This window comes from Podarcis muralis, chromosome 16 (assembly GCF_964188315.1).
Source record: "Podarcis muralis chromosome 16, rPodMur119.hap1.1, whole genome shotgun sequence".
NCBI lineage: Eukaryota > Metazoa > Chordata > Lepidosauria > Squamata > Lacertidae > Podarcis > Podarcis muralis.
This window is the reverse complement of record NC_135670.1, coordinates 8750560-8770288: the sequence shown is the minus strand read 5'-3', so window position 1 is coordinate 8770288 and position 19729 is coordinate 8750560. Positions and strand designations below refer to the sequence as shown.

General features: G+C 47.7%; 1 protein-coding gene across 6 annotated transcripts in view; it reads right to left on the bottom strand.

Annotated features, from left to right (window-relative positions):
- Nucleotides 1-19729, bottom strand: part of TDRD10 (tudor domain containing 10) — a 37988-nt gene that overhangs the window by 8911 nt on the left and 9348 nt on the right. For 2 of the 6 annotated variants that reach the window (XM_028709070.2, XM_077920030.1), the window contains exons 3-9: nt 14727-14755; nt 13513-13589; nt 8948-9009; nt 6233-6303; nt 4087-4237; nt 2645-2687; nt 411-489 (exon numbers count right to left, since the gene is read on the bottom strand). In XM_028709070.2, the coding sequence (XP_028564903.2) occupies nt 411-489; nt 2645-2687; nt 4087-4237; nt 6233-6303; nt 8948-9009; nt 13513-13589; nt 14727-14755 (512 nt within the window). Of the gene's footprint in view, nt 1-410; nt 490-2644; nt 2688-4086; nt 4238-6232; nt 6304-8947; nt 9010-13512; nt 13590-14726; nt 14756-16092; nt 16117-16224; nt 16322-16387; nt 16591-19729 lie in introns of those variants that run through there. The other 4 variants (XM_028709072.2, XM_028709073.2, XM_028709074.2 and 1 more) reach the window with 4 other exon arrangements.

Genomic DNA, 19729 nt, shown 5'->3' with positions numbered 1-19729 from the left:
GTTTCCCAGACTTGGGTCTCTAGCTGTTTTTGGACTATAGGTCCCATCATCTTTGACCACTGGCCCTGCTAACTAAGGATGATGGGAGTTGTAGTCCAAAAACAGCTGGAGACTTAAGTTTGGGAAACCCCTGGACTAGAGCCAACAGGGCTCTTCTTATGTTCAGCCTTCCAAAATGTGCACTTCTCAAGTTTTCCTCTGAATTTCACAATATAGTTCTTCAGCCAAGTGAATGCATGCAAAAATGAATATGCCGAGGCAAAGCGTGCGTAGAAGTGCATATAATCGTGAAAATAACACGACTGGGAAAATCACTTTGCAAAAAAGATATGCATACGAGTAGAAATTTACACCCAAATGCGGATGACATTTCATGACACTTCGTGTTGTTGTAAGATATTCCTCCTCACCTCATTTCCATGGGAATGGCATAAAGGACCTTCAGCTTCGGAGGGTCCAAGGTCTGGGTGTTGGCTTTTGGGGAAAGATCTGCCGAGAACAAGACAGGAAATCAGGGGAAATTAAAGAAGAGGCAAAGTTTGAGACTGGCAGTAGAAATGGAACTGGAACAAAGTCAACAGAGAGAGAGAGAGAGAGAGAAAGAAAGCCTGGTCTCAATATGTTTAGGGGGATCCCAAGGTGAAGAACACCACACTGCCCCATTAAAAACTCCCCAAAAAGGACTGGCCCACCCGAAACTCAGTCCAATGAGGACTGAGCCTGCTCAGTAGCTGTGGAATGTTGAGGGTCCGTGCAAAATTCTCCCCGACTGTCTATAGGAGCATTCGGGAACCTGTGCAAGGGAGTTTGACAGACAACCAATAAGGTGATGTACCGTATTTTTCGCTCTATAAGACACACTTTCCCCCTCCTAAAAAGTAAGGGGAAATGTGTGTGCGTCTTATAGAGCGAATGCAGGCAGGAGGCTCTGCTCAGCACTCCCTTTAAAGAGCCGCGTGGAACGTGTGTGTGGCTCTTGGGGGCTTTTCCCTGAGGAGGGAGAAGGGCTGCCCCCAAGAGCCGCACACACGCTCCGCAAGCACTTTAAAGGGAGCGCAGCTCTTGGGGGAGCCTTCCTCCCGCTGCCCGGGAGAGGCTGCGCGCGGCTATCCCATAAGCCAGGACAGCAAGAGGCTATCTCAGAAGCCAGATCCCTCTTGGTGTTCTGGCTTTTGGGATTCAGAATATTTTTTTTCTTGTTTTCCTCCTCCAAAAACTAGTTGCGTCTTATGGTCTGGTGTGTCTTATAGAGCAAAAAATACGGCAATTGTGATGTCATGTGATTGACAGGTGGGCAACCCCGCCCACCCGCCACATTTAGCCCGAGTCTGATCCTAATATAATAATACTGTATTTTTCCGTGTATAAGACTATATTTTTTCCTAAATTTTTGAAGTTTAAAGTAAGGGGTCGCCTTATACACGGATAGTGCATTTTCTTAATTTTGAGTCCCAAAAAATAGGGGGCGTCTTATACATGGGGGAGTCTTATACATGGAAAAATACGGTAATTATTATTAATTAAATTTATATACTGCCCTACATCTGTAGATCTCAAGGCAGTTCACAACAAAAAATTACAAAAGATGCAGGTGCACACACCTTTGTGTGTGGTGTGCTGTCTGAGCACAGACCTTCATCTGATAAGGTGAGCTCCAATTCATCGCTGTTGCTATTAAACAACAACAATATGCCCTTCACTCTAAGGTCCCAGGGTAAGCTGCAACAATTCAAAACAGCTTACATTATCGCAAAACGGCTTCAATTAAAATGAAAAACAGCTTTAAAAACAACTCAAAGGCACAGGAGTCTTTGAGTTACTTTTGTAAAGAAAAAAATCAGTGGCTTTAACAAATAATAAATATTTAAATTTGTTGGTTTGGGTTTTTTTACAGATGCCATAAGACACCATTATCATTAATTATTATTATTACTCTCCCCCCCCCTTCACCCTAAGGTGCCAGGCGTGAGTCACAACATTAAAGCACGGTGTTAAAAACAGTTTAAAACAACTTGGTAAAGGTAAAGGGACCCCTGACTGTTAGGTCCAGTTGTGGACGACTCTGGGGTTGTGGCGCTCATCTTGCTTTATTGGCTGAGGGAGCCAGCGTACAGCTTCTGGGTCATGTGGCCAGCAGGACTAAGCCGCTTCTGGCGAACCAGAGCAGCGCACGGAAACGCTGTTTATCTTCCCGCTGGAGCGGTACCTATTTATCTACTTGCACTTGATGTGCTTTCAAACTGCTAGGTGGGCAGGAGCAAGGACTGAGCAATGGGAGCTCACCCCATTGCGGGGATTCGCACCGCCGACCTTCTGATCGGCAAGCCCTAGGCTCTGTGATTTAACCCACAGGGCCACCCACTACAATACTCCAAATGAGGTGAGTACTAAAAACACACACATCAGGTGTCAAAAGCCAGGGTAAAAAAAGTGCGTCTAGGTAAGCGTGTGTTAAGTTAAATAGGTTTTACGTTTACAATATCATTCTCATTTCATTTGGCCTGACAATTTGATTTCTTCGCCCAGCGAGGAAATCACTGTCATTTTGCAGGGTGGGTGGGAGAGAGTGGAAAGCTGCCCTGAGCCCCCAGGATATAGCAGGGAGGAAATAAAGAGAACCCCCCCCCCCACGGGTGCAACATACCACACTTGGGTCCGGTCTCTTCCCAGGGAATTGGTTCCAAATCCTGCAATGAAACGTGAGGTTTGGAGCCCCGTCATCCAGAAAAGGAAAAACACCTAACACCTATCGGGAAGCGCTTATAGGTCAGTGGGTGGAGCAGCAGGTCCCGAGTTCAAATCCCGACATTTCTAGGTAGGGCTGGGAGAGAAGGACCCTGGCTGAAAACCAGGAGAGAGCTTCTGCCAGTCAGTGTGGACCAGGCTTCCTCAATCTCAGCCCTCCAGGTGTTTTTTTGGCCTACAACTCCCATGATCCCTAGCAAGCAGGACCAGTGGTCAGGGATGATGGGAATTGTAGTCTCAAAACATCTGGAGGGCTGAGGTTGTGGAAGCCCAGTGTAGACGATGCCAGCCAGTCATTCAGTTTTACTGCACATAGCCCAAGTCTGCTGCAATGTACACAGAATCATTCAACAATTAAAACAAAATATACAGTGATACCTCGGGTTACATACGTTTCAGGTTACATACGTTTCAGGTTACAGACTCCACTAACGCTGCGGCAGCAGAGGGAGGCCCCATTAGCTAAAGTGGTGCTTAATGTTAAGAACAGTTTCAGGTTAAGAACAGACCTCCGGAACAAATTAAATACTTAACCCGAGGTACTACTGTACTGGATTGATACAAAAAACTTAAAACATTTATGTTATCAAGACATTACCTACTCTAAAAGTACTTAAAAGTACCTTAATATACAAATTAAGACATTAAACAATAAAATTTATGAGCTAAAATTATCACATGGCCACTAATATATTAAAAAATGATGTTAATTAATACAGTGCGCAATTATATTCGGAGTTTGGCGATAAGGATAAAATGTAGCTTGATGTAAAGGTAAAGGGATCCCTGACCGTTAGGTCCAGTCATGACCGACTCTGGGGTTGCGGCGCTCATCTCGCTTTATTGGCCAAGGGAGCCGGCGTGCAGCTTCTGAGTCATGTGGCCAGCATGCCGCTTTTGGTGAACCAGAGCAGCGCTCAGAAACGCCATTTACATTCCCGCTGGAGTGATACCTATTTATCTACTTGCACCTTGACATGCTTTCGAACTGCTAGGTTGGCAGGAGCAGGGACCGAGCAACGGGAGCTCACCCCGTCGCGGGGATTCAACCGCTGACCTTATGATCGGCAAGCCCTAGGCTCTGTGATTTAACCCACAGCGCCACCCGCGTCCCATAGCTTGATGCAGATAGGGTCAAATAAATTCATCTCCTTTACAGTTGGTGGCTACCTTGGCTATCTAATTTGCTCTAATTTTCCGAGCGGCAGTTGCAAAGAGTGCTACACACCAGGTCACATACTTATCTGTGTCTGCGAGGAGATAGAAAATCATGTCAGAGGGGTTCTGGCCAGGGGACCTTGTCATTCTAGACGATGCTAAAAGTGAGGCAGGAATATTTACCGGCATCTCTGTGTCCGTGTTTGTGGGCTCGCGGGGCCTCCTGTCCTCCGCAACGGCCACTGTTATGCGTCGCCCGTGAACCAGGCTGCCGTTCATCCGCTTGATGGCGAGTTTGACCATGTCGGCGGACGCCAGCTCCAGAAACCCAAAGCTGCGGAGAAGGAGAAGCGACGTCAGCTGTTGGGCCATGTTGGCATTTCAATCTCTCCAGAAAAAAGAGCCGGGGAACGAGAAATGCTCAGCGTGGGCTAAGGACATGAGTGGACAAAGGGCTACATGCCCTTCCGGAACCACACGCCAGTGGTGGGCAGGGCCAGAGGCAAAAGTGGGAGGGGCCACCAAGTATATACAGTGGTGCCTCGGGTTACATACACTTCAGGTTACATACAGACTCCGCTAACCCCAGGTTAATATTACCTCGGGTTAAGAACTTTGCTTCAGGATGAGAACAGAAATTGTGCGGCAGCAGCGGGAGGCCCCATTAGCTAAAGTGGTGCTTCAGGTTAAGAACAGTTTCAGGTTAAGAACAGACCTCCGGAACGAATTAAGTACTTAACCTGAGGTACCACTGTGGTACCTCTGGATGCGAATGGGATCCGTTCCAGAGCCCCATTCGCATCCTGAAGCGAACGCAACCTGCGTCCCCGCGTTTGGCAATTCACCGCTTCCAGGCATGCGCGTGGCGTCATTTTGAGCATCTGCGCATGTGGCAAAACCTGGAAGTAATGTGCTCTGTTACTTTCAGGTCGCCGCAGAGAACAACCCGAAAAGGCTTAACCTGAAGCGACTTCAACCCGAGGTATGACTGTATGGTTTTACAAGTCCCAGCCAGACAAAAGCAAGCATGGATAGTACGAAGCAGGTGAGTGAGAGGCGTGGTCTAGGGAGAGCTGCGAGGGCCAGATCGGTCGGTCTCGGGGGCCACAGTCCTCCCACTCTTGGGGGACAGTGGGCAACAGCAACCTACTGGGGGCAGCAGGATGCGTCCAAGTCAAAGGAGGTGGAGCCAGATAAAAGGAGGCAAAGACCCCCAAAGCAGGCAGGGCATAGTCTCTCCCTGTCCTCATCCTTCATCTGAACATCACCACAGGTGGAAGGGAATGCATTCAGCCCCCCAGGCTCTCCGCCCATAATGGGAAGACCTTGCAAGGCCAAAGAGGATCTCCCTCGCTGTCAGCATCGCCCTTGAGCCAGTGCCACCAACTGGACTCATCCACTTCAGCCCCGACTGGGCTAGGCGAGCTGGGGTAGCACTTCCAGAGACCACCTTCTGCACAGGAACAGGTCAAAGTGCTGTGGACTCACAGCTTACGAGTTGTGAGCACCGGATTCACTCCAACAAGTAGACAGTCGTCGCACAGCAGAGTATAGCAGAGCATAAACGACTCGGAGAGCAGCTCTGTAGAATATCTTCTTTATTCTATCTACAACTATAATACACAACTAGAAAGGTAAAGGTAAAGGTACCCCTGCCCGTACGGGCCAGTCTTGCCAGACTCTAGGGTTGTGCGCCCATCTCACTCAAGAGGCCGGGGGCCAGCGCTGTCCGGAGACACTTCCGGGTCACGTGGCCAGCGTGACATCGCTGCTCTGGCGAGCCAGAGCCGCACACGGAAACACCGTTTACCTTCCCGCTAGAAAGCGGTCCCTATTTATCTACTTGCACCCGGGGGTGCTTTCGAACTGCTAGGTTGGCAGGCGCTGGGACCAAGCAACGGGAGCGCACCCCGCCGCGGGGATTCGAACCGCCAACCTTTCGATCGGCAAGCCCTAGGCGCTGAGGCTTTTACCCACAGCGCCACCCGCGTCCCTAATACACAACTAGAGCTAAATGAGGTCTAAGCAAAAATGCTGAACTGCACTGAGTATCTGCAGCTGCTCTTAGCAGCAACCTTATCTATACACACGACCTCTCTCTAACACTCAGTCTCTCTCTCTCTCTCTTTGATGTGAGGCTGGAGTGGAATAAGTAGTGAGCAGAAACCGCCCCCCTCCTCTCTGGAGAATCAGCAGAGAACATCAGCAGATTCTTGGATATGGGAGGGGTGAAATCTCCTCACTCGCGGGAGGGCGGACGTTCCCCAATCCCTGAACGGAGGGTCATCAAAGGTTTCTTCCAACACCTCCCGTTTAGCGCAGGGTGTACCTGTTAAAAGTTGTCTTGTGCTTCTTGACTGTCTTCACACCAAACTCCCGGAACACAAGCGCTAACTCTGTCTAAGATAGAAACAAGAGGGGAAGATTCAATGGGATAGACACCCCGCCCTGAAAATCACTCCCGGGTTAAACCAAGAGAGATCCCTGCAGTTGAATTACACTGCAGTGTTCCCCAACCTTGGGCCTCCAGCTGTTTTTGGACTACAATTCCCATCATCCTTGACCACTGGTCTTGCTAGCGAGGGATGATGGGAGTTGTAGTCCAAAAACAGCTGGAGGCCCAAGGTTGGGGAACACTGAATTACAGCACACAAAGGGGTACATTTAGAGGCAAGTCCCTGAGTTTTAAGGCCTCGCCTGCAGGGTGAATTTAAAGCAGTACTGAGCACTTTAAACAGTCATGTCTTCCTCCCAAGGAATCCTGGGAGGTGGAGCTTTTGTTTAAGAGGCTGAGCGCCAGGTGACCGCCCCCCCCCAGCTGCAATTCCCAGAATCCCTTGGGAAGAAGGACTGATCACTCGGCTACTCACAGAATCGGAGAGTTGGAAGGGACCCCGAGGATCATCTAGTCCAACCCCCCAAAATGCAGGAATATGCAGCTGCCCCTTACAGGGGTCGAACCTGCAACCTTGGCGTTACCAGCACCACACTCTAACCAACTGAGCTATCCAGTAATGCAACGTTAAGGATAATGGTAAAAAATTCTTTAAATGGGAATATTTACTTATGTTAAATTACTGTGTATTTTTAACATGGGCTTTTTCTCCCCTTTGGCAGTAGCCCTCGTGTGATTGGCTGAGTCACATGAGATGAGAGGCATTCCGTTCCGTTGTGACTGTTATTCCAGTAACTGTCGTTTTTTTTAACTGCTTTCTGCTCCTCTCTGTGCGTATGTGAGGAGAATGGCTGCTCTGCTGAGGACAGTGTGTGTCCGTGTGATCTGTCTGAGGTGAAACTGTAGCCTTTAAGGCCTTTCTCACGGGTAGGAAGAGCATTGCTCCCGGGGAAGGGGTTAATTCAGAGAAAGAGTCTTTATTCCTGCTATCCGGAGTAGCAGAAAGGCACCTGCGTGATTGATTCACAGCAAGCACACCTGAAAGCATTTTACAAAGAGTTTATATCTATTTTCCAGGTCCTCTTTCCCTCCCCTTTCCCAGGGATTCAGCCTCACGAGTTTTGCACACGTATGTTGGTAGAAACAATCTCCATTCATGATGCAGTATGGGCACCCAACCAAGTGGCTGTGATACATTGCTATGGACATCGGACTGGACCAAGTGATACGGCTAGAAAACAGAAATGTTAATTGGGAGAAACCTGCACAGGAGCTCTTGATAAGGAACAAAGTGAATAAGCATCAGATTGTAAATGTATTCTTCTTGGTTATATGTTTATGAAAGTAGAGTTCTTTTGAATATAAAGAGCCTGGACATTGTATAGTCTTTACAAAGAAGTTACCAATCACCTAGAAGAGTTATTTAGCTTCCGAGCTGTAAGCTACTGTGTTACTTTACATACCATCATAAATTTATATATACACACAACATGCAATGCAGGAATCTTTCTGGCCAACGTGGAACTTGAACCCACGACCCTGACATTAAGTGCCTCCTGCTTTACCAACTGAGCTATCCCAGGTGATAGCTCAGTTGTGTATAGTTCTGTGAAGGGAACAGGGGTCTAGCACCCTTAACCAACAACATTTCCCAGGATTCTTTGGGGGAAGCTGTGACCCTTTAATGTGGCATGGTAGTGCGTTAAGTACTGTATTTTTCGCTCTATAGGACGCACCTGACCATAGGACGCACCTAGTTTCAGAGGGGGAGAACAAGAAAAAAAAATCTCCCCCTCTCTGCTCAGCGCCCCTTCAGCGAAGCGGCAGGAGAAACGGAGCCCCTTCCATTTCTCCTTCTGCTTCGCTGAAGGGGCGCTGCACAGCTCTCCCTCTCTGCTGAAGCCAGGAGAGTCTTGCTCTCCTGGCTTCAGCAAAAGGAACCCGAAGCCTCCGGAGCGCAGCGGGAACTCGCGCTGCGCGCCGAAGGCTTCAGGTGGCTATCCCTGAAGCCTGGAGAGTGAGAGGGGTCGGTGCGCACCGACCCCTCTCGCTATCCAGGCTTCAGTGAAAGCAACACGAAGCCTCCGGAGCACAGAGGGAGCACACCCTCTGGGCTTCGGAGGCTTTGCGTTGCTATTGCTGAAGCCAAGGAGCCTGCATTCACTCCATAGGACGCACACACATTTCCCCTTAATTTTTGGAGGGGAAAAGGTGCGCCATATAGAGCGAAAAATACGGTACATAGTGCAGATGGACTGGGGTGAAGGCGGGCTAGAAGGGGTAAAGGCGGAGCCTTCTGAGCCAGATTATGCCCACAAAGCTGCGCCACATGACCGTGTCACATGACCACGCATGTCCTGGGTTGTAGACAGAGGCAACCCATGCCCAGGTCCCACCTTCTCACTGGACAGAGAACTGACATTTCCCTTGCCCAATATACATCCTTGTAAGAGAGACACATTTATGATGGGGGTGTTGGTTTAAAGAGGAGGGTTGTAGAAGACAACTTAGGTGAAAACCAAAACATGGGAGTATCTAGACCATATCACAGACCCATTTTTCGCGGCTTAATATACATCACGAGACAAAGGCAGTCGGCGGAAGTGTCCGCAAGAAATATATTCCGAAACAGAAAGCACCAAGCCTCACCTCCTTGATATCCAACGGGAGATTGCCGACAAAAAGTTCAGATTCTTTTTTCTTGAAGGACCCTGGAAGGAGAAAACCAGAGGAATTTTTGAGAGATGTCTCCCACTCCCCACAAATAAGGGGTTTGGTTTGACACCCTAAGGCCCCATCTGCAGTACAGTGGTATCTCGGGTTACAGATGCTTCAGGTTACATACACTTCAGGTTACAGATTCCGCTAACCCAGAAATATTACCTCGGGTTAAGAACTTTGCTTCAGGATGAGAACAGAAATCATGCGGCGGCGGTGTAGCAGCGGCAGGAGGCCCCATTAGCTAAAGTGGTACCTCAGGTTGAGAACAGACCTCCAGAACAAATTAAGTTCTTAACCTGAGGTACCACTGTATACATATTTAAAGCAGTATCATACCGCTTTAAACAGATGCGGCTTCCCCCAAAGAATCCTGGGAAACTGCAATTTGTTCAGGGTGCTGAGAGTTGTTAGGGGCCCCCCTATTCCCTCCCCCAAGCTACAATTCCCATAGTCCCCCGTGAAGAGGGATTGACTGATTAATCCACTCTGGGAATTGTAGCTGTGCCAGGGGAATTGGGGGTCTCCTAACAACTCTCAGCACCCTGAACAAACTACAGTTCCCAGAACTCTTTGGGGGAAGCCATGACCATTTAAGTGGTATTAAAGGTAATTGGACCCCTGACCATTAGGTCCAGTCGCAGACGACTGTGGGGTTGCGGCACTCATCTCGCTTTATTGGCCGAGAGAGCCGGTGTACATCTTCCGGGTCATGTGGCCAGCATGACTAAGCCGCTTCTGGCGAACCAGAGCAGCGCATGGAAACGCCGTTTACCTTCCCACCGGAGTGGTACCTATTTATCTACTTGCACTTTGTGCTTTCGAACTGCTAGGTTGGCAGGAGCTGGGACCGAGCAACGGGAGCTCACCCCGTCGTGGGGATTCGAACCGCCAACCTTCTGATCGGCAAGCCCTAGGCTCTGTGGTTTAACCCACAGCGCCACCCGTGGCCCTGGTCAGTCACTGTCAGAAGGATGTAGGAGTAGATTTGGCCTAATCCCCTGTGAGGGGTAAATGTCAGTTCCCAGGATTCTCTGGGGCGAAGCCATGCGCTCTAAATGCGCATTATGCTGTGAATGTGGCCTAAACTGGCACTTCCTCTGATGGGCTCTGGCTCCACCAATCGCCAGCTTTCGCTCCACCCACATTTGGGCTCCTTGCCTTGTGCCCCACCATCCACCCCTAGGATGTGGGTGGGGGGTGGAGAACTTGGATGTTGCACAGCTGAGCGCACTAACCCCCTCGCCCAGTAAAAATGGCTCCGGCACAAGCACAAAACCTCCAGCCGGCCTGCCTGCCTGCCACTTGTCGGCTGCTTTCCAACCCGCCTGCCCCAAACGAACAAAGATAATTCAGAGACAGGACACAGCTATAAATAACCGGACAATGGCTTTCTGACTTCTGACCCCAACGAGGGGAGAAATGTTTGGCCGTAAAGGATTATGCCCTGTTCAGAAGCCTGCAGGCACATTGTGTGGAAAGAAAACCCAGCCGAGAGGGCTGGGAGGAGAAACGAGCACCGCGGTTCCCGTTTTCCTGAAATGGGTGCCAAAGAAACACACAACACACACACAATCCTTAAAAACAGCCCAAGATTTTGCAGCCAGATTGGTTTGGGGGAGGGAACGGGGCATAAATCTCTGCAGGGAAACCAAAATGTTTTTTCTTTTTAAAACTTTATTCCAAAACTGAAAAAGAATTGCAAACATCTAATTCAAAATCCATATTCGTTTTGTAACATAAGCTTATTGCGTAGTTGACTAAATTAAAATATACCTAATTGCTATAGACTTCCCTTTACTGTATATAAATGCAATGTGATTAGAAATATTATATTGGAAATTTTTATAAATTCCCCTATACCCCCCACTCCCCTTCACCCATGTGTGATCTCAATATTTTTTTTACTTCTTCCATCTTGTTGTGTTGTTGTAGTTTAATAATTATTCCATTTATTCTTTTATTATTTCCTTGCTTACCCCTGCACATTTTACACATTATCTATTAATATTTCAGTTCCGGAACCATATTTTTTCAAAATGTTTTTTTCTTATGTGCCTCCATCCAGGCAAATCAGGAAGCATTATCAAAGTTTGGTAAGGCAGCAGAAAGTCTTAAGGAGGGTGCAAACAGGGAAGTGTGGGGCACAGCCTGGAGGGAGTCCCGAGGGCCAGACAGAGAAGTTCAATATATTGGGCAATGCATACAAATCTCTCTTCACTATGCTAATAGCTTCACATTCTCTCTCTTTTGCATCAATTTTATTAAAGGTTTTCAACCGAAGATGCCATAAAATTCAAACTAAACAAACGGGAATAATAATAATAAATACCGTATTTTTCGTCCCATAGGACGCACCTAGTTTTTTTGGGGGGGGAAATAAAGGAAATTTTTTCCCCTTTATTTCCCCCCCGAAACCAGGTTGGGGGACAGCGGTATGACGGCGCTCTGCCTCCCCGCTGTCCCCCAAGCTTGTGGGGCTGGCCGATGTCTGCCCGGCGCACGGGGCGCTCTGCTTCAGCGCACCCCGCGCTCTGTGCAGCAGGCTGCTATTCGCAGCCTAGGGAGCCCTGCGGGAACTCCTGCAGGGCTCCCCACGCTGCGGATGTCTGCCCTGTGCGCGGGGCACTCTGCTTCAGGGCGCCCCGCGCGCCGGGCGGCAGGCTGCTATCCGCAGCCTAGAGAGCCCTGCGGGAACTCCTGCGGGCTCCCCAGGCTTGCTGATAGCTTCCTGAAGCCTGGAGAGCGAGAGGGGTCCGTGCGCACCGACCCCTTTCGCTCTCCAAGCTTCAGCGAAAGCCTGTATTCGCCCCATAGGACGCACACAGATTTCCCCTTCATTTTTGGAGGGGGAAAAGTGCGTCCTATAGGGCGAAAAATACGGTAGATCTAACAGGATAAACCCAAAGAAAAAATAAAGTAAAATACATTAATGATCGACATAAAACACAAAATTATAAATATATCTATGTGGCCCTCAGTCACCATTTTATCTTAATCTTCACACATACAGATAAGTTGAATCTTCCCACTTCCCATCTGGGAGAGCTTCTCCCACCCTGAGAAAAGCCACTCTGACCTGCCTCTCATACAGACAGACCCTTTCCTGTTCCCATTCTCCATTATTTCCCTATTAATTTCAAACGTTGGCCCATTTGCACTTGCCCCTTCTTTTTAAATACAGTTGCTTTTTAAATACCTGCTTTTCGAACAGCCTAGTTCTCGAACGTTTTGGCTCCCAAATGATCCAAACCCGGAAGTGAGTGTTCCAGTTCTTTTGGAAGCCGAACATCCAATGCGGCTTCCGATTGGCTGCAGGAGCTTCCTGCAGCCAATCAGAAACCGAGCTTTGGTTTTCGAATGCTTTGGAAGTTGAACGGACTTCCGGAATGGATCCCGTTCGACTTGCAAGGTACGACTGTACATTAATTAATTAATTATTATTACTTTGTCAAAAAAATTGTAAATATATAAAAATGTTAAGGAAAGTTTCTGTAAAGCAGAAAAGGTAAAAGGTGTTTTCTTCCCCTTCCTTCCCTGTATTTATATATATATATATATATATATACACACATACACACACATAGGGGGAAGTTTGTTATTTAATTTATTTGTTTAAAGTGGAGGGGAGGGAGAAATCTCTTTATTGATCTCCCACCTAAGGGGATTGAATCCGGGAGCTAAGAAAGCAAAGCAGAAAAGCCCAGGGAGGACTTATCTATGTTCAGAAGCCAGTGGAAGTCAGGGAGAGGGGACGGAATGGAGCATCCTGGCAGAGGGCATGGCTGGCAGGAATCAACCTTAAAAGGAACACTAAACATTGCACCATTCTCTGGTCGGTGCAGTACAGTGGTTAGAATGTCGGATTAGGACTTTGGAGAGACCAGGACTCAAATCCGCACTCAGACATGGAGTTCATTAGGGGGGCCTCAGGCCAGTCACTCACTTTCAGCCTAACCTACCTCACAGGGTTGTTGTGAGGGTCACATGGGGAGGAGAACTCTGTATGCCGCCTTGAGCTCCTTGGAGGAGAGCTGGGCTATAAAGGTAAAGGGACCCCTGACCATTAGGTCCAGTCGTGGCCGACTCTGGGGTTGCGGCGCTCATCTCGCTTTACTGGCCGAGGAAGCCAGCGTACAGCTTCCGGGTCATGTGGCCGGAATGACTAAGCCGCTTCTGGTGAACCAGAGCAGTGCACGGAAACGCCGTTTACCTTCCCACCAGAGCGGTACCTATTTATCTACTTGCACTTTGACGTGCTTTCGAACTGCTAGGTTGGCAGGAGCAGGGACCAAGCAATGGGAGCTCACCTCGTCTCGGGGATTCGAACTGCCGACCTTCTGATTGGCGAGTCCTGGGCTCTGTGGTTTAACCCACAGCGCCACCCAAAGGCAGTAAATAAGGAAATCCTCCACGCTGCAACACTGTGTTGCAGATGCCATTTGTTTATTACTCCCCAACCAAACATTTTCAAAAACTGAGCAGCACAAACCTACCAGGATGCCTTGGTGGAGCTGCTTTGACATGCTTCTTCAGAGTTTTGCCATTATTCCTCTCGTTGCCAGGGTTTGACCTGAGAAGCAAGTTCAGAGAAACCTTAGATGTCATGCGTGTTGGATAGAAAAATTATTCCCGAAGGGGAAAGAAATAGGGTAACACACATTCATCGCAGCAAAATTTGGCCTGTCTTGCACATCAACCTGAGTCATGGTTTATTAAATCACGGCTCAGTATTATATGTTTCAACTCTGTCCCAGCAGCTTCACTGTGGTTTGTTTAATCAACTGAAACCATAGATTGTTGCTGGCTTACAAACTTTGGTCCAACTAAGGCAACTTCCTATGGAGCCCAGCTGCCGCTGGAGGGTCAAAGGTTCCTCAGCCCTGACACAATCACACAGAGAGATGGAAAACTCCGCAGAAATAAAATTGCACTCTCAACCACCATAAAAGGCAGAAATTTAACATCTCAGTAATAGGGCTGGGCGATATCTGGTTTTCCACATCGCAATATATCACCGGCTAAACGTTGTGATGTATTGATATATCACGGTCTGAAAATAAGGATGGAACTATGCCTAGGATGATGTTAAAAGGGCTGGGATTCTTTTTAAAAACTTCACTCGACACCAAAGGGGGGGGGGGGACTTCATAGGCAAAAGGTGAGCCTCTCTGGGGAAGATCGTTCTACCATCTGGGAGCCACCACTAAAAAGGCCATGACAGCCAACCTCCTTATTTCAGGCTGAGGAACAAAATCCACATTTATTTGTAATTATACTAGCCATAGGCGCCGACTCCATGGGGCTTGAGGGGGCCCGAGCCCCCTCAAAAATTCGTTTGGGGGGCTCCGCCCCCCCAATAATCTCCGGCGCCCCTCCAGCAGAGCGCCATCGCCGCCCCTCCCCCAGCCCAAAATGCACAGGGAGGGGCGGGCTGCATGCCTCCTGCCCTCCCTCCCGAGCAAAAGCTCCACCCAATTTCCTTTGGAGCTGATTAATAGGCGCAGCACGCTCTCCCCTATTCGCTCACGAGGAGGCGGCGCCACTTTATTTGCATATTCATGAGCTTATTTATTATTCATGAGCTTTCCCGGGCCCCCCCAATATTTTTTATAAGTCCGCATCCCTGATACTAGCTCACATTCAGCCATTGCTTGGATATCTAAGGCCTTCTCTGAGCCACATCTTATCCTCTACTCCAAATACTCACATCTTCAAAGGGTCCATGGAGACATCAACCTGAAAAGGAGACCAGAAGTAATTATTATCAATTTAAACAACAACAACAACAACAGCCACCAGGAAGAAATAAAGTTACTGGAATGGCCTTTCATCATTTTCCCTTCCAAGAGTAAATGTGAGTGGCGCAGTGCCAATCATTTTGGGAGCAAAATGGAGCCACCCAAAAAACAAGATAGTATTTTCTAAATACTATGGGGGAAGGGCTCATTAGGTGAAAATATTTAACCTTGTGGTGGTTACTAACAGTCAATATGTCACAATAAAGTTTCAAAAATTTAAAAGGGAAAACCCCCAATATTTAGCTTCGCAAGTATTAAGAAAGAAAACCCACAAAACTGCCTGACAACAACCTTTCAGGTTGTGAAAGAGATATGAGGACTGTGTGGTCATCCAGATGTTAATTAACTACAATTCCCATCTGCCCCAGGAAGCATGGCCTGTGTGTGTGTGTTTATATTGCAAATTGTAATAATAATAATCAAAATAATCATAATATCCTTTTGAGTAAAAAAAGCTCTGGTCTGCGATCGTGGTACTAATATTTTACAAGCCCAGCATCTGGGTACAGCCTTAGCTCAGATGCTTGTTTATGATCAGCTAATTAGAATAGCAGAATAACAGAATGGTTGTTGGAAGGGACCCCAATAATAATTTTATTATTATTATTATTATTATTATTATTATTATTATTATTATTATTATTAGTCTAACCCCCTGCAAAACAGGAATCTGTTGCTCAAAACTGCATTTTTACTTTGTAGTGTTGCAGCTCCCTCTGGGGCCTTGGGATGACAAGACGGGACAATAAATTAAAGTACGGTACCACCTCTAATAGGGACGCGGGTGGCGCTGTGGGTTAAACCACAGAGCCTAGGGTTTGCCGATCAGAAGGTCGGCAGTTCGAATCCCCGCGACGGGGTGAGCTCCCGTTGCTCTGTCCCTGCTCCTGCCAACCTAGCAGTTCGAAAGCACGACAAAGTGCAAGTAGATAAATAGGTACCGCTCAGGCGGGAAGGTAAATGGCATTTCCATGTGCTGCTCTGGTTCGCCAGAAGCGGCTTAGTCATGCTGGCCACATGACCCGGAAGCTGTACGCCGGCTCCCTCAGCCTATAGAGCGAGATGAGCACTGCAACCCCAGAGTCGGCCATGACTGGACCGAATGGTCAGGGGTCCCTTTACCTAACACCTCTAATGGGTCACAGGTTCTCCACCCTAAGCAATAGACAGAGGGAGAAGAAAATAGGGTGGGTGGAAGGACTGGAGAAAGAGCAGGAAGCAGGAAGGAAGATTCCCCATGACCTCCCCACCACCAGCATGTAAAAGGACACGCACCGCCCCCCTTCCAAGGCGAATTAAATATAGAGATGGTCCCTATCCTCTTAAGATTTCTAGCCATTTCAGGAGAAGAGGAACCCGCAGCGTCAAGGACTAGGGCAAACTCCCCACACTTTCTCTGGGCCATACCTGAGCGCGCTGCAACGCTGGCAGGGCGGCGTGCGGACGCAGCTGCCGTGCGCGCTTCGAATCCGGAATCAATCCGCATTCCTCCGTCCCGCGGGACTTTTATTGGAGAGGGAGAGTTGCAAAACCCGGATACCAGGGTGCCGTTTCTGTTTAGCGCTCTTACCAGCAGGTCCCCCAGTCCTTGCTGGCTAAAACGCACCTGCAGCACTCGCGCCATGCAATGCACCACCACGCCGCTCCTTTTATTCAATTTCAATAGTGGCGCCACAGATCTTGCAGCTGTAATGGATTGCGGTGCGCCGGTTTTTATTTTGCAGAGGCGGGAATGTTTCTCCGCGCCGGAGTTTCTCGTGCAGGAAGAGCTACTAGGCGGGGGGGGGGGGGGGTTTGCAAACGAGAGACGTGCTTGCAAAAAGGAAAAGGAAGAAGTCCCTCCCCGCTCGCCAGGGCAATTTTCGATTTTTTTTGCGCGAGGGACGCGTGGCTTTTACAAACTCTTAAATGGAGGTTTTTGCAAACGCGCCGTGGATCCAGTGAAATAATTTCGCGGGGCAGATCTGGGATCGCTCAGCCGGGAAAGCATGAGACGCTTAAATCTCATGGGTTGGAGCCCCATGTTGGGTAAAAGATTCCTGTTTCGCAGGGGGTTGGGCTGGATGACCCTTGGGGTCCCTTTCAACTCTGCAATTCTGCGATTCTAATTAGCCGAGCAAAGCAAAGCAAACGAGCGAAGGCTGTGCACAAATGGCTTGGCTTGCAAAACACGCAGAGCACAATTCCAGAGCAAACATTTTTTACTCAAAGGCAGTGCCGGATTTACGTATAAACTATACAAGCTATAGCTTACAGTGGTGTCCAAACTTTTTTCAAAGAGGGCCAGACTTGATGAAGTGAAGGGCTGTGGGGGCCGGCCAACCAAAGTTTTTGACCTTTTTTAAGGATTGAAGTTGTTGAGGTTTTTTTGGGGGGGGATTTTACCCCAGGAAATAAATGCCACAGGAGCCAGATCCAGATTAGGCCCCCAAAACGGACTTTGGACATGCCTGGTTTAGGGCCCCAAGTCTCTTGGAAGCCCCCAAAAAATTTAAAGGCAAAAAAACTGGATGTACATTTCCAAAATATAAGATAAAAAACAAATAAAGTAAAACTTACTTACAGCAACAGTGTTCTGTGTTGTGTAGATACTTATTAGGTCCATAAATTGCCATATAGCATATATGCAACACAAAAAACGGTGACAATTTGTTGTTGACAAAGGACAGCTGGACATAAAAAGGGCCTCATTACCTTCAGTAGCTTAGGGCCTCATCAAACCTAAACCCAGCCCTGCTCAAAGGATAATAATAATAATAATAATTTCTATACCTCAATCAAGGGTCACAGGGAACTTTGCAATATAAGAACACAAAAATACTGTACATCCCATAGTAACAAATGAAAACAATAATCCTCACACACATAGTTTAAAAGGCCATAGATTGTTTATGCAGCCCAAGGCCTGGGAGAAGAGGAAAGTTTTTGCCTGGTGCCTAAAGACATGTAATGAAGGTGCCAAGTGAACCCCATTGGAGGCAACATTCCACATATAGGGAGCCACTGCAGAAAAGGTCCTGTTCTCATGTTGCCACTCTCTGGACCTCTCACAGAGAAGACACACAAAGAAGGGCCTCAGATGACGGTTGCATGTCCCAGGTCAGTGCATGCTTTTACTCGGGAGTAAGCCTCATGCGTGGCAGTGGGATTTGCTCCTGAGATCGTCGCTGTGCCAAAACCCAATTGAGCTTCCCAAATAAACCTATGCATAGGATCGTGGCTTTCCAAGACAGGATCCAGAATTCAGCAGCACGGTGGAATTTATAACAAGAAAACATGTGTCAGATTTCACCCACCCTGTCCCTCTTGTTTACTCGCGAGCAAGTTCTGTATAAAGTGCATTCAACGTGCATTTAATAAGCATGAGTTCCCACAAAAAATCCTAACAGCTACCATTCCCAGCACCCTTAACAAACTACAGTTCCCAGGTTTCTGTGGGGGCGAGTCATGTCCTTTAAATGTGCATCGGGTGTGCTTTAAATGTATGCAGCAGATGGCAACATTTTGTTTTTAAATAGCACTTTTGGAGTCCCCAGTCTGGGCTCATTTGCAAAAGCTCCCTCCTTCTTATCTTTCTGCATTACAGTCTGTGGCGACGGCCTGGAAGAATGAATATGTACAATGCTTTGAATAAATATGCATATTTTAAAACACGAAGTGCTTAGGAAAGAAATTAATATGCTGGTCCCTTTACTATGGTGATTATCAATGGCTAGAGCTGGACGCGTTTTTACAGAGATTAACAGGCTGGTATAGACAGGGACTTAAAAAGAAAACAATATTTATAGCTTGCTCTTCATTGAATCCTTTCAATCCCAGAGCAGGGAACAAAGTATTAAAAAATTTGGGGTGGGGGTGGGAATGGCAATATGCAAAACTTTTGATAGCATGTAAGACGGATCCAATAAAAGACAAAAATGCCCGTGCTGTCGTAAGGTAAACAAGCAAAACTACAGTTTCAAAAATGAAAATTTCCAGTTTAAGCAAATATGTAAGTAACAACAAACAAACACAATATATTGGGAGCCGTTTGTGGTGTAGTGGTTCAAGTGTGTTGGACTAAGAACCGGGAGATGGATGGACAGACAGATCTGTACGTTGATGGGTGGACACATGTACAAATCTGTCCCGTCCCCCCGCATACATTGGAGCAGCTGGGGCAACCCAGTCAGATGAGTGGGGTACAAATAATAAAATGGTTATTATTATATGGATAAACGTGGAAGACAGGAGTGCCTGGCGTGCTCTGGTCCATGGGGTCACGAAGAGTTGGACACGACTAAACGACTAAACAACATATGGATAAACAGACACATGCATCTGAATGGATGGAAATGGAAGACTGGAGAGGTAGATTTGTATGTGGGTGGATGGGCAGGTACAAATCTGTCTGTCTATGGATGGATGGATGAATTGGTATTGTACCTCGATCAATGGGCATGGACGGACAGACCAATTTCGACAAGGACGGCTAGAGGCAGACCTGGACATGGAGGGATGTGCGGACACAGACATGGATGGATGGAGAGACAAACAGATACATATACGGATGACCGATAGATATGGACATGGGGGGACATGGATGGATAGACAGACTTGTATAAGCATGACTGGACCAGGTGAATAGACAGAAAGTCAAACAGGTGGTTGATGAAGAGGCAGACATGTTGCATTTAGACAGACGAAAGGAAGAAAGTGTAGATATATATGACAATGATGAAATATATATGTGGATGGATGGAATATATCTGTATGGAAGAACACATGAATATTTGTACATGAAGTGATGGATGAGAATATTCATGGGTGGATGGACAGAAAGAACCTGTCTCCCGTGTTACAACTACTTAGAGTAAACCCCTTGGAACTGATGGGCATTTTCTTGAGAATTATAGGATTAGAACTACCCAAA